Below are 27,835 nucleotides of genomic sequence, written 5' to 3' on the forward strand. Positions count from 1 at the left end.
CGCTTGACCTCAGAAGAAGAGTTAAGATAAATTACCCACAGTGCTTTTACCAGTGATACTTGAAGGACATGTGTGGGAAAGTAAGTTGTGAAGAGGATATAAGGCAGCTACAAAGGGTTATAGATGGGTTAGGTGAGTGGGCAAATGGTGTAAAATGTGGGCAAATGTGAAATTGTCCATTTTGATAGGATGAATATAAAAGAGGCTTATGATCTGGATGCTCTAGTGCATGAATTGCAAAAGCTTAGTATGCATGTACAGCAAGTAATTATACAAGAACACAAGAAATAGAAGCAGGTGTAGGCCACCAGACTCTTCGAGCCTACCCCGCCATTCAAATGAGGAAAACTAATAGAATGTTATTGTCTATTGCAAAGGGAATGGACACACTCTCAGCATCTACCTTGTCAAGCCCCCTGAGAATCATGTATGTCTCAATAGGGTTACCTCACATTTTTCTACATTCCAATGAGCACAGTCCCAACCTATTCAACCTCTCCTCATAAGGAAATCCCTCCATTCCTGGGATCAATCTAGTGAACCTTCTCTGCCTCCAATGCCAGTGTACCTTTCTTTGGATAAGGGGTCCAAAGCTGTTCTCAATATTTCAGGTGTGATCTAACTAGTGCCTTGTATAGTTTTAGCAAGCCTTCCCTATTTTTATAATCCATTCCCTTTAAAATGAAAATTGCCCTCCCTATTGCCTGCTGAACTTGCGTGCTAGCTTTTAGTGATTTATGCATGAGGACCCCCAAATCCCTCTGTGCTGCAGCTTTCTGTAGTCTTTCACCATTTAAATAATATCCAGCTCCTTTATTCTTCCTACCAAGGTGCATAACTTCATATTTTCCTACATTATATTCTATCTGCCAAGTTTTTGTCCACTGACTCAACCTGTCTATATTCCTTGGTAGACTCCTTGGCCGGAACTTTTGAATCCCGCCCTTTGTGTCATCCTCACCATTTGGCAATAGTGCATCCACAAACTTGGCAATAGTACATTCACTTCCCTCATCCAAGTTATTAACATATGTTGTAAATAACTGTAGCCCCGGCACTGATCCCTGCGGCACTTCACTCATTACAGGTTGTCATCCTGGAAATGTCCCTTTTAACTCAACTTTATATCTTCCATTAGTTAGTCGATCCTCTATCCGTGCTAATTTACTGCCCCCAGCACCATGGGCTCTTATCTTAAGTAGCCTTTTGTGCGGTGCCTTATCGAATGCTTTTTGATAATCCAAGTATATTACATTTATCTATCCTGCTTATTATCACTTCAAAGAATTCTAATTTGTTGGACATGATTTCCCCTTCATGAAGCCATGCTGCCCCTGCTTGATTATATTATGTATTTCTAAATATTCTGCTATTACATCCTTTATAATGGACTCTTTACAGTTTCCCTAATAGGACATTCCCTAATGTCCTGTGAGGGACAGCTTGGTGGATAGGATATTAGGATGTAGATAGGCTGGAAAATTGGGCGGGGATCCTGGATTCAGAATTCAATCCTGGACCGGGGAGCGGCGCGGGCTTGGAGGGCCGAAGGGCCTGTTCCTGTGCTGTATTGTTCTTTGTTCTTTGTAATGACAAAGGTCACGGGGTGGGGCGACACGGTGGCACAGTGGTTAGCAATGCTGCCTCACAGCGCCAGGGACCCAGGTTCAATTCCAACCTCGGGTGGCTGTCTGTGTGAAGTCTGCACGTTCTCCCCGTGTCTGTGTGGGTTTCCTCCAGGTGCTCTGGTTCTGTCCCACTGTCCAAAGAAGTGTGGGTTAGGTTTATTGGCCATGTTAAATCGCCCCTTAGTGTCAGGGGGATTAGCAAGAGAAAATACGTGGGGTTGCGGGATAGGTGGGTTTGTGGTCAGTGCAGGGCTCGATGGGCTGAGTGGCCTCCTACTGCACTGTAGAGATTCTACGATTCGATGTCAAGCTAACTGGCCTACAGTTATCTGTTTTTTTGTCTCCCTCCCTTTTGATTAAGAGCGTTACATTGGCAGTTTTCCAATCCTCTGGCACTTTTCCAGAATTTAAGGATTCTTGGAAAATTACTACCAGTGCATCCACTATTTCTGTAGCTTCTTCCTTTCATATCCTAGAATGAAACCCATTAGGTCCAGGGGACTTAGTGGCCATTAGCCCCATTCGTTTCCCTAGTGCTTTTTCTCTAGCGATGGTTATTTTATTTATTTCCTCCCTGCTTTTCCGCCCTTGATGATTTGGTATTTTTGGAATGTTATTAGTATCTTCCACTATGAAGACTGATCCAAAGAATTTATTTAACACAACTGACATTTTCTTGTTCCCCATTATAATATCCTCAGGCTCGTTCTCTGAGGGTCTATGTTCACTTTAGTCTCTTTCTTTTTATATATTTAAAGAAGCTTTTACTGTCCGTGTTTATATTACTTGCTAGTTTACCCTCATAGTTTATTTCATCCTTTTTTTGTCATTTTTTTTGTTAGGTTTTGAAATTTTCCCAATCCTCTGGCTTACCACTAATTTTTACCACATTTTATGTTTTCTCTTTCAGTTTAATACTATCCTTAATTGTCTTGCTTAACCATGGTTGATTTGTCCCTTTCTTAGAATCCTTCTTCCTCATTAGGATATATCTTTGTTATCATAGAAGTCATAGAAACCCTACAGTGCAGAAGGAGGCCATTCGGCCCATCGAGTCTGCACCAACCACAATCCCACCCAGGCCCTACCCCCACATATTTACCCACTAATGCCTCTAACCTACACATTTTAGGATTCTAAGGGGCAATTTTTAACCTGGCCAATCAACCTAACCCACACATCTTTGGACTGTGGGAGGAAACCGGAGCACCCGGAGGAAACCCACACAGACACGAGAAGAACGTGCAAACTCCACACAGACAGTGACCCGAGCCAGGGAATCGAACCCAGGACCCTGGAGCTGTGAAGCAGCAGTGCTAACCACTGTGCTACCGTGCCGCCATCGCGGGTAGGCTGGAATGTGGAGTTGAAGTTACAGTCAGATCAGCCATGATGTTATTGAATGGCAGAGCAGGCCCGAGGGGCCACTCCTGCTCCTAATTCATATGTTCATACATATTGTGATGCACATGCCAACATATGTAAAACCATTTACATATAAATGAATTGTGAGCCATGAACAATTTTCACAAACATCTGCCATTGCGAATCAGCCAGGTTTTCTGCTCAACTCCTTTCCTAGTCCACTGCAGCCAACTCTGCCCTCAGTCCTTTGTAAATACCCTTATTTGAGTTTAGCACAGTTATTTCTGATCCAAGTTTCTCACTCTCAAACTGAATGCTAAATTCCACCATGTTATGGTCACTGTTTCCTCGGGGATCGTTTAATCTGAGATTGCTTATTAAACCTGCCTCACTACACATTACCAGATCCAAAGTAGCCTGCTCCCTGGTTGGATCCATAATGTATTAAAGAATAAAGAACAAAAGAACAAGGAAAATTACAGCACAGGAGCAGGCCCTTCGGCCCTCCAAGCCTGCACTGACCACACATGCCCATGTGTATTGTTCTAGGAAATTGGCCTGAATACTCTCCATGAATTCTTCCTCCTGGCTTTCCCTGCCAATTTGATTTTCCCAATCCACATAAAGATTAAAGTCATGATTAATGTACTGTCCTTTTTTTACATGCTCTTTTTATCTCCTCATTTTTTAAGACAGAGATGAGGAGGGAGTTTTCCTATCCAACCTGCCACGGGAATCATAGTGGGCGGGATGTGGGCCACGCAAAGGTCCATTGACCTTGGGCGGGATTTTCCGGTTTGAGACGAGCCCGGCTGGAAAATCCTATCTGAGGAGTACATTTTTCTCTGAGGGTCATGAGTTTTTGGAGTTATTCCTGACAAAAACAATAGAAGCAGTCTTTGAATGTCTTTAAGGCAGAGGTCGAGAGATTCTTGATAAGCAGCGGGGTGAAAGATTATCGCGGGTAGGCTGGAATGTGGAGTTGAAGTTACAGTCAGATCAGCCATGATGTTATTGAATGGCAGAGCAGGCCCGAGGGGCCACTCCTGCTCCTAATTCATATGTTCATACATTTATATGTAAATGGTTTTACATATGTTGGCATGTGCTCTATAGGACCCTGATTTGCATTATTAATGAGGCTCCCACAGGTGAACTTCTAGGTCCTAGTGAGGAGCAAGGTTTAAAGGAGATGTACGATGCAAGTTTTTTACACAGAGGGTGGTAGGTGCCTGGAACTCGCTGCCGGGGGAGGTAGTGGAAGCAGATACGATAGTAAGTTTTAAGGGGCGTCTTAACAAATACATGAATAGGATGGGAATAGAGGGATATGGTCCCCGGAAGGGTGGGGGGTTTTAGTTCAGATGGGTAGCATGGTCGGTGCAAGCCTGGAGGGCCGAAGGGCCTGTTCCTGTGCTGTAACTTTCTTTGTTCTTTGTTTATAGACAGGTGAAAACTTGCATCAGCTGCGTTTCAATCCTGAGCTTTCCGTTGTCTAACTTTGACTTGCTACCTGCCCCATTTAGATTGAGAAAAAACTGATATTAAGATGAATATCACCCTCAAGCTTTTTTAGTAATCTCTTTAAGTGCAGGATATTAAGTTGTTGCTCATATATAACTTTTTAACAGGTAGCATTTCTCCTATCCCCAATCCAAAGAGAGAAAATGCTGGAAATGCTTTTATCCGGCATTTCTTCAATGTTCTTCTTACGTCTCTCCAAAAGGTTTACATTTATATAGCACCTCAATGCACCCCAAAGTTCGTCGCTGTTAAAGAAGTACTTCTTAAGTATTGTATGAAATTCAGCAGTTTCCATGTACACAGCAAGGTCCCACAAACAGCAAAGAGATTAATCGTTATGTTGTGATGATGGTTGGGGGCGGATATTGGCCAAACCATAAAGGAGACTACTGCATCACCACCACATCACTCCCACTGCTCCCCTAACCCCACTGCTATCACCTTCTCTTCTTCATAATGGTACTGTGTGGCATCTGTTCCTTTAAAAGACTGCAGCTCCTACACGGCAGTACTCCTTCAGAGTGTCAGACTTTACGCTTAAGTGTTCTGGTGTGGAACTTGAATCCAGGACTGAGTGGTAATATTGCTGTCAACTGAGCCACAGTTGACGTTTCATTTCCAATGGAAGCTTAGTGGAGTCCCACAGGAACATGTCAACCGCTGTCAGCATTGTTGTTCTACACGGGTCCCACTGATCTGCCACTGAAACCGAGGCAGAGATCAGGAGAATCCCTGAAGAGTTTACAGTTTTCCCTTTTGTCCTTCGATCTTTTCTACTTATGAACAAAGAACAGTGCAGCACAGGAACAGGCCCTTCAGCCAACCAAGCCTGTGCCGATCACATTGTCCTATCTAGACCAATCGCTTATATCCCTCTATTCTCCTCCGCCTGTTCATGTGTCTATCCAGATTAGTCTTAAATGTCGCTAACGTGTCTGCCTCAACCACCTCACTTGGCAGCGCATTCCAGGCCCCCGCCACCCTCTGTGTAAAAAACTTCACCCGCACATCTCTACTGAACCTTTCCCCCCTTATCTTGACTTGTACCTCCTTGTAATTGTCATTTCTGCCCTGGGAGAAAAGCTTCCAACTATTCACCTTATCTATGCCCCTCATAATTTTATAAACTTCTATCAGGTCGCCCCTCAGCCTCCGTCTTTCCAGGGAGAACAATCCCAGTTTATTCAATCACTCCTCATAGCTAATATCAGGCAACATCCTAGTAAATCTTTTCTGTACTCTCTTCAAAGCCCCCACATCCTTCTGGTAGTGTGGCAACCAGAATTGGAGACAATAGTCCAAATGTGGCCCAAACAACGTTTTATATAACTGTAACATAATTTGCCAACTTTTATACTCGATGCCCCAGCTGATGAAGGCAAGCGTGCCATATGCTTTCTTCATCAGCTTTTCCACCTGTGCTGCCACTTCTAAGGATCTGTGGACCTGCACTCCCAGATCTCTCTGTGTGTCTATGTTCCTGATGGTTCTGCCATTTAATTTATAGCTCCCACCTGAATTGGATCTACCAAAATGCATCACCTCGCATTTGTCTGGATTAAATTCAATCTGCCACTTCTCCACACAATTTTCCAATCTATCTATATCCTGCTGTATTCTCTGACAATCTTCATCACTATCCGCAACTCCAGAAATCTTAGTATCATCTGCAAACTTGCTAATCAGACCAGCTACGTTTTCTTCCAAGTCACTTATATAGATTACAAACAACAGAGGTCCCAGCACTGATACCTGTGGAACACCACTAGTTACAGACCTCCATTCAGAAAAACACCCTTCCACCGCTACCATCTGTCTTCTATGGCTAAACCAATTCTGAATCCATCTGGCTAGTTCACTCTTGATCTCGTGTGATTTAATCATATGCACCAGCCTGCCATGAGGGACATTGTCAAATGCTTTACTAAAGTCCATGTAGACAACAACCACAGCCCTTCCCTCGTCAATCATTTATGTCACCTCCTCAAAGAAATTCAATTAACTTAGTGAGACATGACCTCCCTGGTACAAAACCATGCTGACTGTCGCTTAAAAGACCATTCAGTTCCAAATGTACATAGATCTTATCCCTAAGAATCTTCTCCAACAATTTCACTATGGATGTGAGCTTATTCTAATTTATCTTTGACTGATAAAGTATCTTATTCATTCAACCATCCTCCGATTACTCAACTCAGTAAACAGATCCCAGATACAGAGGTAGGTACAGAGGAGATGTCAGGGGTAAGTTTTTCACTCAGAGGGTGGTGGGTGAGTGGAATCGGCTGACGTCGGTGGTAGTGGAGGCAAACTCGTTGGGGTCTTTTAAGAGACTTCTGGATGAGTACATGGGATTTAATGGGATTGAGGGCTATAGATAGGCCTAGAGGTAGGGATATGATCAGCGCAACTTGTGGGCCGAAGGGCCTGTTTGTGCTGTGGCTTTCTATGTTCTATGTTCTATACTTAAATGATAAGCTTCTGCCAGTTGCTGATGGTTAGTTTTGATTTTTTGTAACTGACAGCTGAATTCAAAATAATTGGCTTATAAAGCTTTCTGTTCAATAAATCATGTTTAGTCCAAGTTGACTTTTGGTTTCACTCCTCAAGCGTATAGTTTGAAAGATAGTTTGAACTGATCTTGCAAGATATTATTAAAGTAGCTTGGTACAGTGGGCGGCATGGTGGTTAGCACTGCTGCCTCACAGTGCCAGGGATCTGGGTTCAATGCTGGCCTCAGGTGACTGTGTGGAGTTTGCACATTCCTCCCGTGTCTGTGTGGGATTCCACTGGGTGCTCCAGTTTCCTCCCACAGTCCTAGGATATGCAGGCTAAGTGGATTGGCCCTTAATATCAGGGGGATCATCAGTGTAAATATGTGGGGTTACAGGGATAAGGCCTGTGTGGGAGTGTTGTTGGTGCAGACTCGAAGGCCTCCTTCTGCACTGTAGGCATTCTATGATCTGTAGTGATGCTGGGATTATTTTTAACATGCACATGGCTGGATCTATGTTGACAGACGCGGGGCAAAATACTTTTGGTTCAGTCGACATTGAGAAGGAAGCTGGAGTGATTTCCTAGCAATTTGGATAAATTACAGTCTCGAAACAATGGGATAAGTATTAAGGCCATTTTATCCGCAAATAGGAACTCACATAGCTTCCCAATCATTCATCTCCACACTCAAAGCTTTGATAACCATTCCTGTCACGTGAACCTCTACAAGTGAGCGCTAAGCACCAGACAGGACAATGTTGATCTAAATAGAGTACAATGCAGTCATAGAATTACACAGAGATGTTATGGTGCAGAAGAAAGCCATTTGGTTCTTCATGTCTGTACAGGTTTTCTGAATGAGGAAATCACCTAGTTCCAGTCCCCACCTTCTCCTCATACATTCCTTCTTTTCAAGTATCCATCCAATTCCCTTTGGAATGCTTTCGTAGAACATGCCTCCTCCACATTTTCAGATAGCACAATCCAGACCCTGACCACTCACTGCGTGAAAAACTATTTGCTCATATCACTATTGCTTCTTTTACTAATTACTTTAAATTTGTGCCCTCTCGTTCTCGATCCTTTCAAACGTGGCAGGTTTCACCTCTGTCCCCTCGAAGTTGAATACTTCTATCAAATCTCCCCTCAGCCTTCCTTTCTCTAAGAAAAACCATCCTAGTTTCTCCAATCTCTCTTCATCAATAAAATCCCAGGAAGATGAGGCAGTGGTGTAGTGGTATTGTTGCTGGACTAGTAATCCAGCAGACCTTAGTGTAATGCTCTGGGGGCCTGCTGTCAAATCTTGTCACTGCAGATGGTGGAATTTGAATTCAATAAAAATTTGGAAGTAAAATGAAGTTTAATGATGATCTTGAAACCATTGTCAATTACCGTAAAAACTAATCTGGGTCACTAATGTGCTTTAGGGAAGGGATTTGTCAACCTTACGTGGTTTGGCCTATTTATGATTCCAGACTCAGCAATGTGGTTGACTCATAAATGTCTTCAGGACAATAAATGCTTGCACCCACATGTCAAAACGAATTTTAAAAAAGTCCTTTCGTTTTAAGTGGAATCTGTGGGAAATACTAATTGTTTGAAAAAGAGAAAATGCTGGAATATCTCAGTACGTCTGGCGGCATCTGTAAGGAGAGAAAAGAGCTGACGTTTTGAGTCCAGATGACCCTTTGTCAAAGACTTAGATGACACTCAGCTTTGCCAAAGGGTCATTTGGACTCGAAATGTCAGCTCTTTTCTCTCCTCACAGATGTTGCCAGACCTGTTGAGGCTTTCCAGCATTTTCTCTTTTGGTTTCAGATTCCAGCATCCACAGTAATTTGCTTTTATTTACTAATTGTTTGCAGTAGCTTGTGAAATGCTTTACTTTTGTTGCAATCAGACCAGCCAACTGCACGGAAAGCAGAAAATACTGCAAATACTCAGCAGGTCATGGAATCACAGAATACTACAGTGCAGAAGAGGCCCTTCGGCCCATCGAGTCTGCACCAAAGCATGAAGGATCCTGGCCTGTCCACCTAATCCCATTTGTCAACACTTGGCCCATAGCCTTGAATGTTATGGCGTGCCAAGTGCTCATCCAGGTACTTTTAAAGGATGTGAGGCATCCCGCCTCCACCACCCTCCCAGGCAGCGCATTCCAGACCGTCACCACCCTCTGGGTAAAACAAGTTTTCCTCAAATCCCCCCTAAACCTCCTGCCCCTCACCATGAGCTTGTGTCCCCTCGTAACTGACCCTTCAACTAAGGGGAACAGCTGCTCCCTATCCACCCTGTCCATGCTCCTTATAATCTTGAACACCTCAATCAGGTCGCCCCCTCAGTCTTCTCTGCTCCAGAGAAAACAACCCAAGCCTATCCAACCTCTCTTCATAACTTAAATATTCCGTCCCAGGCATCATCCTGGTGAATCTCCTCTGCGTCCCTTCCAGTGCAATCATGTCCTTCCTATAATGTGGTGACCAGAATTGCACACACTACTCCAACTGTGGCCTCACCAAAGTTCTATACAACTCCATCATGACCTCTCTGCTTTTGTAATCTATACCCTGATTGATAAAGGTGAGTGTGTCATATGCCTTTTTCACCACCCTATTAACCTGCCTTTCCGCCTTCAGAGATCTGACAGCATCTGTGGAGAAACAGAGTTGATGCTACAGCTGACTGAAAAGGTGCTGCCAGACCTGCTGAGTCTTTCCAGCATTTCCTGTTTTATTTCAGATTTCCATTGTTGACGGCGTTTTGCTTTAACCTCTCTGGTCTATTCGTGAATACGTTGCATTAACATGTCTTAGGGATCAATGTATTAGTGAAGCTCACGTTTTATGCGTATACTAAATGCACAAGACACAGTGTGATATACATTTTTATTCATCTGTGGGACATGGGCGTCGCTGGCTAGCCAGCATTTACTGCCCATCCCTAGTTGCCCTTGAACTGAATGGCACGCTAGGCCATTTCAGAGGGCAGTTGGCAGTCAACCACATTGCTGTGGCTCCGGAGACCAGGTTAGGTAAAGATGTCAGATTTCCTTCCCTAAAGGACATTAGTGAACCAGATGGGTTTTTCCAACAATCGACAATGGTTTCATGGCTATCAGTAGATACTTAATTCCAGATATTTTTTATTGAATTCAAATTCCACCATCTGCTGTGGCCCGGATTTGAACCCGGGTCCCCAGAAAATTAGTTTCTGGATTAATAGTCTAGCGATGATACCATTGGTCCATCATAGAATCATTACAGTGCAGAAGGAGGCCATTCGGCCCATCGAGTCTGCACCGACCACAATCCCACCCAGGCTCTATTCCCGTAACCCCATCTATTTACCCTGCTAATCCCCCTGACACTAGGGTCAATTTAACATGACTAATCAACCTAACATGCGCATCTTTGGACTGGGGGAGGAATCCAGAGCGCCTGGAGGAAACCCACGCAGACACGGGGAGAACGTGCAGACTCCGCACAGACAGTGACCTGAGGCTGGAATTGAACCCGGGTCCCTGGCGCTGTGAGGCAGCTGTGCTAACCACTGTGCCACCGTGCAACTGTGGGAAATGTTTAGAGTTCAATTTCACGACTGTTAACATGAGAACTTGGGAGTTGGCAACAAGGCATTAAGTAAGACAAGGACAAGTCACAAGGTAATTGGTACATTTAATTTGCAGTTTTCTACACTCAGTGCCACGAATAAGATAAAAAAAACAGAAGCAGAAACAACATTCAATACAAGGTCAGCGCTTGTCATGTCTCGTCACGAGCGAAGCAAACACAATGAAGGTGATCATGCTTTACTGGTTTGCAACTTGTCAAAGCACGTCAGGTTTCACACGGAGAAGAACATCCAGTACATCAGTGTGTCACGTTTGCAGTGAAGCTGTTATACGTTATTTCCTGGCTGGCAGACTGAACTAAAATGAGCTTGCACACTAAAGTGACCTGTCAAGAAAATGTCGGCAAACCCCACTGATGTGTTTCTTACGCCACTGTGCCTTCCGGTCCTGCTGCAGAAGACACCCCCATGATGGTTTCCCCAGCAGAGAGACGTGAGCTGCGCAAAGTGGCCACAGAGAGCGTCAGGACTGGAAGCTGAAGGCCATGCCAAACGGGAAGGCCTGGAAAATCCCACTTCTCATCATTTGTCTATATCAGTACCTTCACATTTCATTTACTGGTATGTTTCATCAAAACATAGATGTTCCCCAAGGACATCATCAGATTGGCCTCAAGCCTTTCCTTAAAATTATTATGCAGAGTATACAGTTTATGATGATACAGATTCTAATGGTGATATATTATGCAGCTATTAAGTTTGATATTTGCATTATAATTTACAAATGCGAAAGGCTCCAAAATTCCATAGGACCTTGGCTGAATCCACAGGAAAATGGCAGAGACTTGGTTTACGCTAAATCACCTTGGTTTCCAGGTGGTCTCGGGGGAAACCTTGATTTGCCCCTTCCAAGACAAACAGTAACCTCAGGTCAGAAGCACCCTAAAGTGGGAATTCCCTCTCCTCAGGCTCCAATGGGACTGACACACTAGTGGCATTGAACAGGGCGGGGGCCGTGCTGGGGTGGGGGTGGGGGTGGGGGTGGGGGCAGGGTGTGTGGAACTGATCTTCAGACATGTGAAGGATGTAAGTAACACTGCTGCCTCACAGCACCAGGGACCCGGGTTCAATTCCGGCCCTGGGTCACTGTCTGTGTGGAGTTTGCACATTCTCCCCGTGTCTGCGTGGGTTTCCTCCAGCTGCTCCGGTTTCCTCCCACGGTCCAAAGATGTGGTTAGGTTGATTGGCCGTGCTATAATTGAACCTAATGTCAGAGGATTAGCAGGGTAAATATGTGGGGTTACAGGAATAGGGCCCGGGTGGGATTGTGATCAGTGCAGGCTCGATGGGCCAAATGGCCTCCTTCTGCATTGCAGGGATTCAATGAAAAGCCTCTAGCTGTGAGTCCGAGGCCTGATAGTTCTCTGGACCTGAGAGAAACTGCCATCGCAGCTCAATCTTCTGAATCAGGGGGCCAGATGGTACCATGGGCAAGGTCAGGGGTCAAAATGGGCCATCTCCCATCTCAGGAAGTCTGGTGCCAGTGTTTCCTATGGTCAAGGGCACCAGGCACTGATGATGCAGCCAAAATAATGAGCGCGTTCATCTGACCCAGGCAAATGAAGTGAACTCTCCACAAACCCACCAAATCCTGGACATCGAACTGTCAGGCTTTCAATCCAACGGCTTTAAAAACTATACTTTTTCCCAGCATGAGTTAATCATTCCCTGTTGCATTTTCTGTTACTGCACAGACTCAGTTGACTTCAGTTGTGATGTGGGGAGGTTCTGAGATGCTGAAGGATGGAAGTAGGATTCTGAATCATTTACAGCCAACTAGAAATCTTCATTATACCTGTGAGATGACTATAGTTATTAATGTTTAGTTCAATTCTCCCACTTCATTATGCAAGTTTTTCGAAATGCAAAGCATGGGAGTAATCATGTCATTACAATACATAAGCATAGACTCCTAAAGATGTAACAGTGACTGGATAGATAACTCCCCCCTTGTTGGTATTAACCCACCATTGTTATGAAGCTTCTCGGCCTTTGGGTATAATCCCATCAGTGTGGGTGAGTCCCCCCTGCCCCCCCAATCCTAATGCAATCTGTACATATTTCAGGCAAAACAGGTTGGTAACAGTTGTTCTGAAATCACACTTTCTGGGAGCACTGGTGGAAATGTTTTTGTAATCTTTCCACCTCCAAATCTCAACTTTGTCAGTGATATCAGGAACCAATTTGAGGACAAGAAAGAGCTAAAATAATCTCCTTCCTCAACATAATTCTTGCAGCTGGAAGGAACTGTTACAGGGGTGAAGCAGAATTCAGTATACAGACACAAAAATGGAAAATCTCAGCACGTCTTTCAGCATCTGTGGGGATAGAATAGAGCCAATGTTTCGGGTCTAGATAACCCTCCATCACAGCTCTGATCAAGGGTGATCTAGATCTGAAATGTTGGCACAGTGCTTAGCAATGCTGCCTCCTAGAACCAGGGACCCCGGTTTGATTCCCGGCTTGGGTCGCTGTCTGTGCAGCGTCTGCACGTTCTCCCCGTGTCTGAGTGGGTTTACTCCGGGTGCTCCGGTTTCCTCCCACAATCCAAAAGCCATGCTGGTCAGGTGGATTGGCCGTGTTAAATTCTCCCTCAGTGTACCCCGAACAGGCGCCGGAGTGTGACGACTAGGGGATTTTCACAGTAACTTCATTGCAGCGTTAATGCAAGCCTACCTGTGACACCAATAAATAATCTGTAAGAACTGTCTATCCTCTCCCCACAGATGCTGTTAGACCTGCTGAGATTTGCCAGCATTTTCTGTTTTTGTTTCAGATTCCAGCATCCGCAGTATTTTGCTTTTATTTCAGTTTACCGACTTTAGGTAACTTGAGATCTTTGTGGTAGGGGGCTGTTAGCATCATTGGTAATCCAGAGTTCTGAGTTGACAACTCAGTGATTATTCCTTGGTTTATTGGTTCTACAATGGCTAGGTGTTAGTGGATTAATAAATTAATGTGACTCAGTGATGACGCGGTGACTGGAGATTGTTAACTTGATGGTGACTTGGTAATGTCAAGCTGTTAACTCGATGGGTGGGATTTTCCGGCCGTGCTCAGCCCAAGACCGGAAAATCCCACCCGAGGTCAACAGACCTTTGCATGGTCCTGTCCCGCCCATTAGGATTCCTGTGGCAGGAAGGGGAACATTCTGTCTGATGGATATTGAATTGGTAACTTATGACGACTGTCACTGGTAACTCTTGCCTTGGCTATTAGTTGAACTATCCTACCCCTTATTCACTTTGTCTTTTGTAAATATAAAAATAATTTCTCATTAAGTGGCAATTTTGTTTGCGTGGATTCGGTCTCTAGTGATTGATGTAGCTCAGGCTCCTTTCGATTCACCTACAGCAACAGAAGCAGGTAGATGTGGGGCAAGCTGGGTGAAGTTATTCAGCTTATCATCCTCCTCATCTGCTTCCAAACACAAAGCTCCCCGTCGTGCTGCCCAGTTTCCGATCTCGAAGAGAAAGAAGCTTCTTTGTGTGCTGCAGGAATCTTACATGCTTTGTCTTTTCGCCACTGCCAGTTCGAGTGCTGTAATTGCTTGGGTCAAAGCCAAGTTTGCTGCAGTCAGTCACCAGCACAATGGTCGCAAGTGGCCCGGGCATCAATCTACACTTGGGGGAAATTCAGGGGATTTCCAGCTCCATGAATAACGTAGGAAGAAAAGCAAACGCTGGCTGCTTCACAGAAGCTCAGTGCCAATGGGGTTCATAAGACCTGTAAGAAAAAGGCTAGAAGTTAGTTCCTAGAGGGAGTGAAACATTAGAACTAAATTATGAAAAATTAGATTCGAGTTAGAATTAAATTACTTTGACTCAACAAACCTTGAGGTCCCCCCCCCCCCCCCCCCCCTCCCAACCCACTGATTCAATTCTACTTTCTTAGGTAAGGATGGAGCTAATCTAGATAAATGAGGGAGACATGATGGCACAGTGGTTAGCACTGTTGCCTCACAGCGCCAGGGACCCGGGTTTGATTCCCGGCTGGGTCACTGTCTGTACAGAGTCTGCAAGTTCGCCCTGTGTCTGGGTGGGTTTCCTCCCACAGTCTGAAAGATGTGCTGGTTTGGTGCATTGACCATGCTAAATTCTCCCTCAGTGTACCCGAACCTACACTGAGTGTGGTGACTAGGGGATTTTCACAGTAATTTCATTGCAGTGTAAGCTTATTTGTGACTAATAAATAAACTTTAACATGAGATGATGGTGTAATAGTTACGTCACTGGGCTAGTAATCCAGAGGCCCAGGTTATTGCTTTGCGAACATGAGTTCAAATCCCACCAGTGAAGTCAGTTAATAAAATCTGGACCATAAAGCTAGTCTTAATGATGATCATGAAACCCATCTCCTTCACTAAGGCCCTTATGGGCGGCAGAGTGGTTAGCACTGTTGCCTCACAGTGCCAGGGACCTGGGTTCAATTCCAGCCTTGGGTGACTGTGTGGAGTTTGCACATTCTCCCTGTGTCTGTAATGGTTTCTTCCAGGTGTTCCAGCTTCCTCCTACAGTCCAAGGATGAGAAGGTTAGGTGAATTGGCCATGGTAAATGTCTGGGGTTAACGGATGAGGCCTGGGTAAGATACACTGACAGAGAGTCAGTGCAGACTTGATGGGCCAAATGGTCTCCTTTTTCTCCATAGGTAATCTACGGATTTTATGGGGTTCTATGAATTTAGGGAGGGATTCTGCCACCCTTACCTGGTCTGGCCTACATGTGACTCCAGACCAACAGCAATGTGGCTGACTCTTAACTGCCCTCTAAAGGGCAGTTGAGTTGAAAATTCAAGGGCAAGTAGGTATGGCTTTGGAGGTGATGTTCACATCCCATGAAAAAATAAATTAAATGGAATTGGACTGTGGATCGGCCCATTATCTAATTGAATGATCGAGAAAGACCTGCCCAATCTACTCGCAAAATACAATGAGGCAAATTCTAAACAGCAACCTTCAAGGTTGAGTTGCTTATCTACAGTAGTACTGAAATTCCTTAAGGGAATCCCTGCATCCCTGGTGGAATACTATCTAAATCCCGCTGGAGACCTTGCTGTAATCCCATTATTTCCATCCCTACGGAGCAAATATTGTCATAGGCTTGGAAGCAGATGCAGAGACTTCCAGCACTGAGTGTTTTCACTCTGCTATCTCAGTCAGATCCCAGTATATCTCTGGAAGGTAGTGAAAGGAGAGTAAAATAGTAACTTTCTGAGGGAATTGTATACTTAAAAAGGAATTATGTGGTGGGTCTCTGGAAAGAGTGGGAAAGCGGGACTAAATGTTGGCTTTTTGCAAGAGCTGGCACAGGCACAATTGCCGGAATTCTACCTCCCACCCGCCAAGGGCTTCGGAGCGGGTGAGGGATGGACAATGGGAGGGTCCATTGACCACGGGCAGGATTTTACGTTTTTGGGACAAGCAAGGCCAAAAGATCCCACCGAATGTGGCTTCCTTCTGTGCTGGAGGATTCTACGATTCTATCGGGGTATATGTTGCACTAAACGGTATATTTATTCACTAAGTAATTGGAAAAATGTGGGCTGTTTGGCACCAGAATTAATCATTGATGTGAGGTCAATGTAATGTAGGAAACACAGCAGCCAATTTGCGCACAGCAAGGTCCCACAAACAGATATGTGTTAAGGATCAAATAATTTTGTGATATTGGTTGAGAGATGAATATTGGCCAGGATGTTCCACTCTCTCTTCATTCTAATAGTGCCATGATATACTTTATGTCCACCTGACAGGGCAGACAAGGCCTTGGTTTAAAAATCTCATCCAAAAGACAGTATAATATCACCAGAGTTCCTATTTCTGTCTTTTTACTGTCTGATGTCATTGCCCCACTCATGACATGTGCAGCACTGGTAAAAATACTGAACATAAACAGTGTGGCAGTGTGTGTGACACAGAATGTGGAGTTGTGTTTGCATAACCAAGCAAAGTGACCTCTCGCGAGCTGTCTCCAGCAATTTCATCTTTTATGACCGTCCTGTGCTTCTAAAACTGAATTGTAAGGCTGGAATCCCTTACCACCGTTCACGCCGGCAGGATTTTCCCATCCCGCTGCACTGAATGGAGATTTGGCTGGGTGCCAAATTCTCCGAGTTCCCTGCAGCAGGAGCGTGGCATGAACGGGCGATAAGATCACACCCTGTCCAATAATGCACCCTATCCTTTTCCTCTGTATACCCCTATACAAACACCTCTATGTATGTTATGAATGATATGTTTTGTCTGTATAGTGCACAAGAAACAATACTTTTCATTGTATCTCCCAGTAAATGTGACAATAATAAATCAAATCAAACCAGATTAGCTAGGAGATGCATTTTGTAGACTTACCGTTCTTGCATTCACTTCTCTCAGCAGAAAATGTTCCCTGTAATGAGAAAGTTACAGATTGGTGACCAGCCTAAGTCACGTCACCTAAGCACCAATTCTTAACGAATCTGAGCACTTTCACCGTTTGATAACTTGCTGAACCTCTCCCGACGGATGGGTAGTTATTTACCAGTAAGAGGTTTAACAACACCAGGTTAAAGTCCAACAGGTTTATTTGGTAGCAAAAGCCACACAAGCTTTCGGAGCTCCAAGCCCCTTCTTCAGGTGAGTGGGAATTCTGTTCACAAACAGGGCATATAAAGACACAGACTCAATTTACATGAATAATGGTTGGAATGCAAATACTTACAGCTAATAAAGTCTTTAAGATACTCTTAAATACTCCTAAGATATCTTAAAGACTTGATTAGCTGTAAGTATTCGCATTAATAGGAATTAAGATATTCGCATTCCAACCATTATTCATGTAAACTGAGTCTGATAGGAATTGGTGAGGCGGATGGGGACATTGCTTCTCTGGATTATTCCCCAACATGACTCAGGTTCTTAAGAATGTGCAGGAGTATTTGGGAAACGTAGGCTGAGACTTCCAGTTAGACCTGGGTCATATTTTGCATAACTTATGACCCATTTTTTCAATAACAGCTGTTAATGAAGAAAATGACTGTCAGATTTTCCGGTCTTCGGCTGGAGTGGCGATCTCGAAGTTGATGGGTGGAGGGAAATGATGGTGTCATGGTAATGTCACTGGACTGGTAATCCAGAGGTCCAGGCTAATAATGCTCTGGGTTCAACTCCCACCACAGCTGCTGGTGGAATTTAAATTCAATTCATAAATCTGGAAATGACTGCTGGTCTCAATGATGGTGGCAATGATGTGGAGATGCCGGCGTTGGACTGGGATGGGCACAGTAAGAAGTCTCACAACACCAGGTTAAAGTCCAACTGGTTTATTTGGAATCACGAGCTTTCGGAGCGCTGCCCCTTCATCAGATGAGTCCTGAAGTCATAGAAACCCTACAGTACAGAAAGAGGCCATTCGGCCCATCGAGTCTGCACTGACCACAATCCCACCCAGGCCCTACCCCCATATCCCTACATATTTTACCCACTAATCCCTCTAATCTACACATCCCAGGACACTAAGGGGCAATTTTAGCATGGCCAATCAACCTAGCCCGCACATCTTTGGACTGTGGGAGGAAACCGGAGCACCTGGAGGAAACCCACACAGACATGAGGAGAATGTGCAAACTCCACACAGACAATGACCCAAGCCGGGAATCGAACCCAGGTCCCTGGAGCTGTGAAGCAGCAGTGCTAACCACTGTGCTACCGTGCCGCCCATGAAGAAGGAGCAGTGCTCCGAAAGCTCGCGATTCCATATAAACCTGTTGGACTTTAACCTGGTGTTGAGAGACTTCTCAGTGATGGTGACTATGGAACCATTGTTGATCGTTGTAAATAAAAAGCATCTGGTTCACTAATGTCCTTTAAAGAAAGGAAATCTGCTGCCCTTACCTGGTATGTCCTACATGTGACTCCAGAGCCACTGAATGTGGGTGACCCTTAACTGCCTTTTTGACATGATCTAACTGGCCATTCAGCTCAAGCGCAATTTATTGCCCATCTTATGAAAGAATAAAGAAATGCAGCTGCATACTGAATGAGGACACAGGGGGCCAGGGTGACAATTGCATTTTTCACGGTTGACATGGGAATCTCATGTCACAGCTTGTTTTGTTATTTTACCGTGAAGATTAATTGCATTGAGGATTCATATACAAAATGACTTCTGGGCTGTGATGATTCATGTCGTATTCAATGTAGAAACTGTAAACTATAGTACTGGAACAATGCTTAGTGGAGAGCAAGGAGTTGCTGAAGATTACTAAACAGCAGCCTTGACACTAAAAGGTGTCAGAGTCTGTAAAAAGAAGGACTGGTACCGAACAGCTTTCCATTCACTGAGGTGTAGCAGAGTTATTGAGGAGTAGTCCGTTTACTAAAAAGCACATGGCTTATTCTGCAGGGTTAAAAAATAAATTTATTTATTGGTCACAAGTAGGCTTACATTAACACCGCAACGAAGTTACTGTGAAAACCCCCTAGACGCCACACTCCAAAGCCTGTTCGGGTACACTGAGGGAGAATTTAGCACGGCCAATGCACCTAACTTGTACATCTTTGGACTGTGGGAGGAAACCAGAGCACCCGGAGGAAACCCACGCAGACACGAGGAGAATGTGCAGACTCCGCACAGACAGTGACCCAATCCGGGAATTGAACCGGGGTCCCTGGCGCTGTGAGGCAGCAGCGCTGACCACTATGCTAGAGGTGGGATTATTATCATCCAGTTGAATATTGGAAGGTTTTTTTTATTCACTCATCGACCATCATTGATTGCCCATCCCTGAGAGTACTTTAGAGTCAGTCTCGCATTGCTGTGGGTCTGGAGTCACATATAGGCCAAACCAGGTAAGGAAGGCAGATTTCCTTCCCTAAAGAGTATTAGTAAATCAGATGGGTTTTTCCGACAATCGACAATGGTTTCATGATAATCATTAGACTTTTTTTATTTTCAGATTATTACTGAATTCAAATTCCACTACCTGCCATGGTGGGATTCGAACCCGGGTCCCCAGAGAATAACTCTTGATCTCTGGATCGCTAGTCCAGCAATAATAACACTATCTCCCCTGAAAAAGTTGTAACGTGGAAATGTACTGGAGTGTTTGATATCGTGCCCAATTTCTTCACCCAGAGAGGCGGCACAGTGGTTAGCACTGCTGCCTCACAGCACCAGGGACCTTGGGTTCGATTCCCGGTTTGGGTCACTGTCTGTGTGGAGTCTGCACATTCTCCCCGTGTCTGCATGGGTTTCCTCTGGGTTCTCCGGTTTCCTCTCACAATCCGAAAGACGTGCTGGTTAGGTGTGTCGGCCATGCTAAATTCTCCCTCAGTGTACCTGAACAGGCGCTGGAGTGTGGCGACTAGGGGATTTTCACAGTAATTTAATTGCAGTGTTTATGTAAGCTTGTTTGTGATACTAATAAATAAACTTTATAAGCAGATAGGAATTCTGCTTTCCTGTAACTTCTCTTCATTCAAACCTCTTGGCTCTCTTTCTATTCTAACAATAGTACTGCTGCTGCCCCTCAAAACGTGTCACGATGTTCCTCCTATGTGTCATGTGTACCACCTCACACATTCTTCCTCCTCCCTCCGTTACAAATTATACTCAGAACTTCTATCTTTAATCACTCTCTGTTGGACCTCTCTCATAGTTTGCAGCCTTCTACAATCTACAGGCCTTTAAAATCCAATTACACTTTCCGTTTGCCTACTCTGCTAAGTCATTTCAATACCAGCGTATTCTGCACCTTTCACCTTGGTTTCTCGCTAACCATCGCACTTTACAATTTCCAGAGAGTTCTTTCTCCCTCGCGCAAAATCCTTACATGTGACACAGCTTCACCCCGCATGTGGATGCAGCCGTCAGGCCTCAGACGAATAGAAAACAGAAAATGCTATAGCTTTGAAACAGGGGCTGATTAAATACAAAACAAATCTTGATTTTGCTCCTTTCCTGGAAATCTGCTGACCACAACTCGCCAGAGCAATTTGCAATAAATATAATTCTTAACAAATTGATCAATTTGACCAGTCAGAAAGATCAATCTGAGTGATGATGGTGGGTTATTGTTCATTCAGGGAGTCAGAGCTGTTGTAGCAATATATACTTTTTACGTACATGTTGCAAAGCTCCAACATTCATTCCATTACAAGGCTGACCAGAAATCTCTCCTGCTCTTACCTGCTGCAATTAGCATGTGTTGGAATGTTTTGTAGTTTGACATTGAACCTGTTTGACAGTGTTACGAACGTACCTTCCTTGGCCATCAAGTCCTGGGTGGGACTCGAACCCGAAGCTTCTGGCTCAGGATGCTACCCATTGTGCCACAACACCCTTCATCAACCTAAGCATGGTGCCTTAGAATGTGGTTCCAAAGAAGGTTAAATAGTGCGTAAAATCCTCCTACTTTCTTCAAACATGAATATCAATAATAGGAGGGTTCAGCTGGAGAAGGCTGTACCAAAGGTGGGTTGACTCATGAATTTGACTGTGGTTAGTATGCGTGGACATGGTGGCAAAGTGTGGCATTGCTGCTGCACAGTGCTAGGGACCCAGGTTCAATTCCGGCCTCAGTCACTGTCTGTGTAGAGTTTGCACATTGTCCCCGTGTCTGCGTGGGTTTCCTCCGGGTGCTCCAGTTTCCTCCCACAGTCCAAAGGTGTGTGGGTTAGGTTGATTGGCCATGCTAAATTGACCCTAGTGTCAGGAGGACTAGCAGGGTAAACGTGTGGGGTTACGGGAATAGGGCCTGGGTGGGATTGCAGTCGGTACAGACTTGATGGGCTGAATGGCCTCCTTCTGTACTGTAGGTATTCTTTGATTCTATGATAGGGACATCGGAAGAAGGCACATGGCGCCAATGGGGAGAGAGTGTTGGATCCTGGACCTGGGCGTTGTTGAGAGAAGGGAAAGGCAACCAGCTAGTTTTCTCGTAAGCAGGAGGCAAAAGAGACATATGATATACTTTAAGGAAACTACAGTGGCTAAAAGTTTGGTAAAACTTTACCTATCGGCCCCAGCATAGACTTTCAAGGCTTCTCTCCAATACATTTGCTGCAGCCTCTGGAAGAACAAAAGACAGCTCAGATTAAGACTAGAAATGGCAGAGTTAATTGTCTCCTGACTTTGTCTGTCCATATTTCTCACTTTCATATTGCCTTTCCCAGTTCTATACGGGACACAGCATGATTCCAGTTTAAGTACAATATTCCATAAAGCGCCTAATCATTATGTGGAGTTGCCGGCATTGGACTGGGGTAGGCAAAGTAAGTAGTATCACAATACCAGGTTAAGGTCCAACAGGTTTATTTGGTAGCACGAGCTTTCGGAGCGCCGCTGAACTCACCTGATGAAGGAGCAGCGCACCAAAAGCTCGTGCTACCAAATAAACCTGTCGGACTTTAACCCGGTGTTGTGAGACTACTTACTGCACCTAATCATCATGAGCTATAAATGACCTTTATAGTTACCACCCTGTTGCTAATGTCCGTGCAGGTCCCTTTCAAAAGAGATAATTAATCTAGCATTCACTACATTTGATGGCGTCTGTACTACAGATTTAACTACTGTGTGGGGAAATACTTGGGACTGCATCTTCCCAGCCCCATGATGGTGCGCTTGGAGTTTGGGGGGTGGGGGTTAGGCTGCGCCTGGGAAAATAGGGGTTAGCTGCGTCCCGGGGACAAGCCAATGTGTGGGCTGCCAGCCTTCTTGATGGTGAGGGAGGGGGAAATGCGGGGAGTGGTGGGTGTAGGATAAACCAATCTATGTAATTAAGGAGGGAATTTGCCAGAGGTGTAGCGCCCCCTCTACCAGCGCCCACAGGCTGCCAGCTTAATGGCGGTTGACTTGCTGCAGCACTCCAGGGGAACATTGGAGCTGGAGGCTCCATCCCCCGCAGAGGACACACAGCTGAGAAGCTCTTGGGACAGAAACAGTTGTATATCCAGTCAAATACACTTAGAATTAGAACTGGAAAAATTGCTAAACATGGGTGCTTTATTATCTTTTTCTAGCAGACTCCCTCTGCTGGTATGTGTGTGTGTGTTTGGCAGCCTCAAGTGGACACAACACACAATGCAATTTTCACTAAACTGCCCTTAACTGCAGAGATATCAGCTCCCTGACGGCCCTGCAGCATCAACTAGCCAGGCAGAGGTGTTTCCCTTCTGATCCGAGGGGCTTAGTCCCGTCTCCATTCTTAAATTATTATTTACTGTTTAGGATCCACCTGAGGTATTCTTGCATTAGCCTACCTGCCTCAGCAGCACCCACCTCTCCTGCTGGGTCTGCTAAGGCTTCAGGGCTGCTGGCTCTCTGAGTGGTCTTGCAGCATCAGGGGCCCGCCCGCCCTTGGTCGTTAATTGGACAGCGAGGTCGGAAGCTGAGGGAAAGTCGCTGAGCTAGTCCTCTTTGCAGCGGGATCCCAAAGCTGCCCAAATTTCTGCCCAAACTGTCCTCATGTTGTATTCCGGTTTTTGGTCAGTTTCATGGTGAGTTGTTTTGGTTTTAATGGGGAGCTATCAATGAATGATCCAAAATCACAACCCAGCGACTCTCCTTACTCACCTTTTTGCCATTGGATACAAGTCCAAAGTGATTGTATTTCGGCTGGAATTCTCCAATCTCGTACAGCCCTCAACTGCTGCCAGCGAGAATGAAGAATATAGCCAAGACTCAATTCACTGCAGCAGAACTGGAGAATCCCAGCCGCAGGCAAGGTCGGAGAATTCCGGCCTTCATATCACTGCGCATTACTCTCAATAATTCTACGTTGAATTCCACCTGAAATTTCCAAACCATTTCATTTGTCCAGATTCTTTTGAATGGTGTCTGAAGCATAGGAATAACCGAGACAGTTTGGAAGTGTCACAGAATAACGAATAAAGGGCCGAGAGATATTCTGAAATCACCGATCAAAATAGCACACAATTAAAACATTTTAAGAATATAGATTGCTGCATATAGGTTACCTAATTAGGGAACTGATATGCTTATTTGCCACTGAACTACCACAGCTGGGAGGCTTTGTAACAGAATTGGGGAGGTGATGGCCTGGTGGTATTATCGCTAGACTGTTAATTCAGAAACTCAGCCAATGTTCTGGGGACCTGGGTTCGAATCCCACCGTGGCAGCTGGTGACAGTTGAATTCGATTTTTAAAAATATCTGGAATTAAGAATCTACTGATGACCATGAAACCATTGTTGCAAAAACCCATCTGGTTCACCGATGTCCTTTCGGGAAGGCAATCTGCCATCCTTGCCTGGTCAGGCCTACGTGTGACTCCAGAACCACAACAATGTGGTTGACTCTCAACTGCTCTCTGAAATGGCCTAGCAAGCCACTCAGTTCAAGGGCAATTAATTAAGGATGGGCAATAAATGCTGGCCAGCCAGTGATGCCCATGTCCCATGAATGATTAATAAAAAGCCTCTTTATTCATTCATTCACGAGATGCAGGCCCTGGCAAGACTAGCATTTACTGCCCATCCCTCATTTTCTTTAGAAGGCAGTGGTGAGCCACCATTTTAAGTACAACTGAGTGGAGTTGGATTCAACCACATTGTTGAGGGACTGGAGTCACTTGCAGGGTAGACCGGGTAACAGCAGCAGATTTCTTCCCCAAAAAGGACATTAGTGAATCATTTGGGGGGTTTTCATGACATTCCATTAGTTTCATGGTCACCACTATCGCTGATACCTTTCTCTGATAAGTTCAAAGTTATTTACTTCAAATTCCCAGGCCGTGGGGGCGGGGGGGGGGGGGGGGGGGCATTTGAACTCACACCTCCAGAGAATTAGCCCAGCCCACTGAATTACTACATGATCAAACTCCCACTCCCTTCCAGCATCTTGTTATAGTTGATAGCCTGGAAAACTGATTTGAAATATATCGGCAGGTACAACCTCTTCTCCTTCACTATTATTCCAACTTCAGCCTCTTTCTTTTTGAATAATGTTTTTTATTCATCTGTGGGACATGGGGGGCGCTGGCTGTCCAGCACTTATTGCCCATCCATAGTTGCCCGAGGGCAGCCACATTGCTGTGCTCCGGAGTTGCATGTAGGCCAGACCAGGTAAGGACGACAGATTTCCTTCCCTAAAGGAAATTAGCTGGGTTTTCCCGACAATCGAAAACTGTTTCATGGTCATCAGCAGATTCTTAATTCCAGGTGTTCTTTTTAGTGAATTCAAATTCCATCATCTGCCGTGGCGGGATTCAACCCTGGGTCCCCCAGAACATTAGCTGAGTTTCTGAATTATTAGTCTAGTGATAATAGCACTAGGCCATTGGCGGGATTTGAACCCGGGTCCCCAGAATGTTAGCCGAGTTTCTGAATTAGTAGCCGAGCGATAATACCCTTAGGCCATCGCCTCCACTGTGAAATAGACCAAATGCCCAGCCTGTTATGCTGTGATAGGTTCGGTGGGGAACTTGTTCAATTTTAGTAAAGGAAATGTATTCCTTGCTTGGCTGGATGCATGGAAATGCTTGCCAGAAAACAAAGCTGTGTGTGTGTTTTATCAGGCAGAATTCCAGCCAGCACTCAGTTGCTTACGGGAGTGGAGCGAGGTGACGCAATTTAGAGGGGGAAATTCCAGATCTTGGGATTGAAGCTGCAGCTACCAGTGGCAAGGTATTGGGGATGGGTGAGTGTCCAGGAGGGGAGGAGCACGGAGATCGCGGAGGGTTGTAAAACTCCAGGACGAGATGGGGAGAGGCGAGGCTACGGAGGAGTTTGAGAATTTTACAGTGTTGCTGGACTGGGAGCCAGAGTTGGTCAGTGAGCATGGCATCATTTGTGGTCATTTCTTGCAGCAAGCTGCTGTTCAGCTACGCTAGCTCAACAAAGGGGCAGCTACAGAATGGGTTGTCTGGAAAGTGTATATTGGTGGGGAAAGGACAAAGATTGACAGCCTTGAGATACCCTCAGGCACAAATACAGATTTAACCTCTGCCCCCATCTCACTGCCTTGCTTGTTGCGACGGGCCGTGTTGTGTGGTTGCCATGGAAATTCTAGCACGGTGCAGGACTTGCTGCCTGACTGATGCTTTTGTGAGTCATTACTTGTCTTTTCTTATTGGGCTGTGTATTACACTCCACCCAAACAATAAAAGAAAGAGAGCAGGTGATAGGAACATTTTTCCATGACAACGCCATCAATTTTTAAAAAATAACCCATAATATGTGGCCCTTCCGCATAATCTGTTTCTAAAGAGGATGGATTACATTGGAGCCCACAGCAGATCTCTTCAGAATTTAAGAACAATCTAGGGTTATTTCTGTTCCAAAGTAGGTCGTGTGGCGCAGTGGGTAGCGTCCCCGTCTCTGAGCCAGAAGCTCCAGTTTCGAGTCCCACCCCAGGATTCGATGGCCAAGGAAGGTGCATTCATAAGACGGTCAAAAGTGTCGAGTGTGTCAACCCGCAAATCCTTCCAAACATACCAATGGCTGGCGGTAAGAGCGGGAGAGACTCCTGGTCAGGCATGCTGGAGGTGGAGTGGCACCCCTCAAGCCACAAGCCCCTGGCGGCAGACGAGTGACCTGTTCTGGGAATTACTAGCTATGGAAGCAGACAAAAGTCTGTCTTCGTGTATCACTAGGTGCGGGAAAAGAATTGGAAAGTTCCAAAGTGCTTTGCAAAGGGAGAATCAAAACGAAAAAAAAAATGGATCGTAGATTAAAGGAGACATGGCTGGCCTGGTAGGTTTTAAGGATGATCTTCAAGAAGGGGAGGGAGGGAGGTGGAACGATCGAGGGGGTTTAGCGAGCAAGATCCAGTGTATGATTCTCACCACTGCTGACATCGTTGTGATGAAGGGAGGATGCTGAAGAGGGTAGACTCAGGGGAGTGGAAAAGTTAGCTGGAGATTTTCGGACTGGAGGCGGTTGCAGAGATGGGATGGGGCAAGATGGTGAGATATTTAAACATTAGGATGGTCATTTGATATTTGAGCAGTTAAGAGAATTGAGGAGCGATGTAGATCTGTGAGGACGGGGTGATGGCTCACTGGCCTGCGCAGTAGAGATTTAGAGAATCAACAGTCAGAATTTTATGTGACTCAGGTGAAAGGCTCCCCCAACGTCATCACGCACTCACATAATATTTCAGTTGAGTGCAAGAGTCGGAAGTGTACCCGTCAATAAGCAAGCAGGAAATTTAGCTCATTAAGGGGCCGATTGGATGCAATATTGCATGGCCCGTCCACTTTTACAGTTGGTGGGTCAATCGGCTGGGCGGCCTTTACATTTTAGCTTCCACCTCGACCCAGGACGGAATGAAATGTCCGGGCTGAAGCAACGTTAAAAAGTTGCCTGGGACTGAGCTTTGTGTTTTACATGCTGTCTAGACATGTCGCTGTTCATTTTTCTGCAGCTCCCTGAGGTAACTATCCCCGAAAAAAGCACAATAAAAACGTCAGGCCCCCTCCCCCTTTCCCGGTGCGTACCCTTATCCCACCCTCCCCAGCAGCGCTCAACCTTTCACAGCACGTGTTAATCGCTGGCCGTCAAATGGACAGCCAGTGTGAAACGGCACTCCGGGACCGATGGCTGGGAACGCGTTTCAGGCCCACATCTGGACCTGTCGAGTGTGGGGCCCCGATGGATGCAAACTTCAGGCTAACATCGTAAAACAGTGCACTTGCCTCATACAATCAATTGCGCAGCCTTTTTAACATCTTCAAGACTCTCCACTTCCTGCTCTCCATAGCAACACTGGGTACCTGGGATGGACAGGTGTTCTTACTGTGTACCATCACTAGGGCACAGGTGACAGAATTTCTGCTGCTTGCCAAGCATTTGAAGAGGCCTGCCCATGTTTGGCCCGACGTATCTTGCTTCCCATTATTTAGGCTGGGAAACCACAGAAGTGGTGGAGACTGAGGGAGAGCTGGTGGGGTGATTCACAAGGAATGCTGATTCTATCCCAATGCAGCGTCGCTGACATAATCAACGGACATAACAAGCCATGGAGAACATGTAGCAGACCACAATCAGCAAGGATAGGCAATGACACCTCCTCATTCTCAACACCGGTGCCCCACAAGGCTGTGTCCTCAGCCCCCTACTGTACTCCTTATACACCTATGACTGTGTGGCCAAATCCCCCTCCAATTCGATTTTCAAATTTGCTGATGATACCACCATAGTGGATCGGACGAGACGGAGTACAGGATAGAGATAGAAAATCTGGTGAAC

The 27,835-nt window shown here is 45.4% G+C and overlaps 1 protein-coding gene across 2 annotated transcripts in view; it reads right to left on the reverse strand.

Annotated features, from left to right (window-relative positions):
• Nucleotides 1–10,668: 10,668 nt before the first annotated feature.
• LOC144511788 (uncharacterized) overlaps nt 10,669–27,835 on the reverse strand; it is a 73,814-nt gene continuing 56,647 nt past the window's right edge. The window contains exons 7-9 of one of the 2 annotated variants that reach the window (XM_078242116.1): nt 21,637–21,692; nt 16,994–17,030; nt 10,669–14,369 (exon numbers count right to left, since the gene is read on the reverse strand). In XM_078242116.1, coding sequence (XP_078098242.1) covers nt 14,361–14,369; nt 16,994–17,030; nt 21,637–21,692 — 102 coding nt within the window. In that variant the 3' untranslated portion in view covers nt 10,669–14,360. Of the gene's footprint in view, nt 14,370–16,861; nt 17,031–21,636; nt 21,693–27,835 lie in introns of those variants that run through there. The other variant, XM_078242115.1, reaches the window with a different exon arrangement.

This window comes from Mustelus asterias, chromosome 25 (assembly GCF_964213995.1).
Source record: "Mustelus asterias chromosome 25, sMusAst1.hap1.1, whole genome shotgun sequence".
In the NCBI taxonomy this organism is placed as follows: domain Eukaryota; kingdom Metazoa; phylum Chordata; class Chondrichthyes; order Carcharhiniformes; family Triakidae; genus Mustelus; species Mustelus asterias.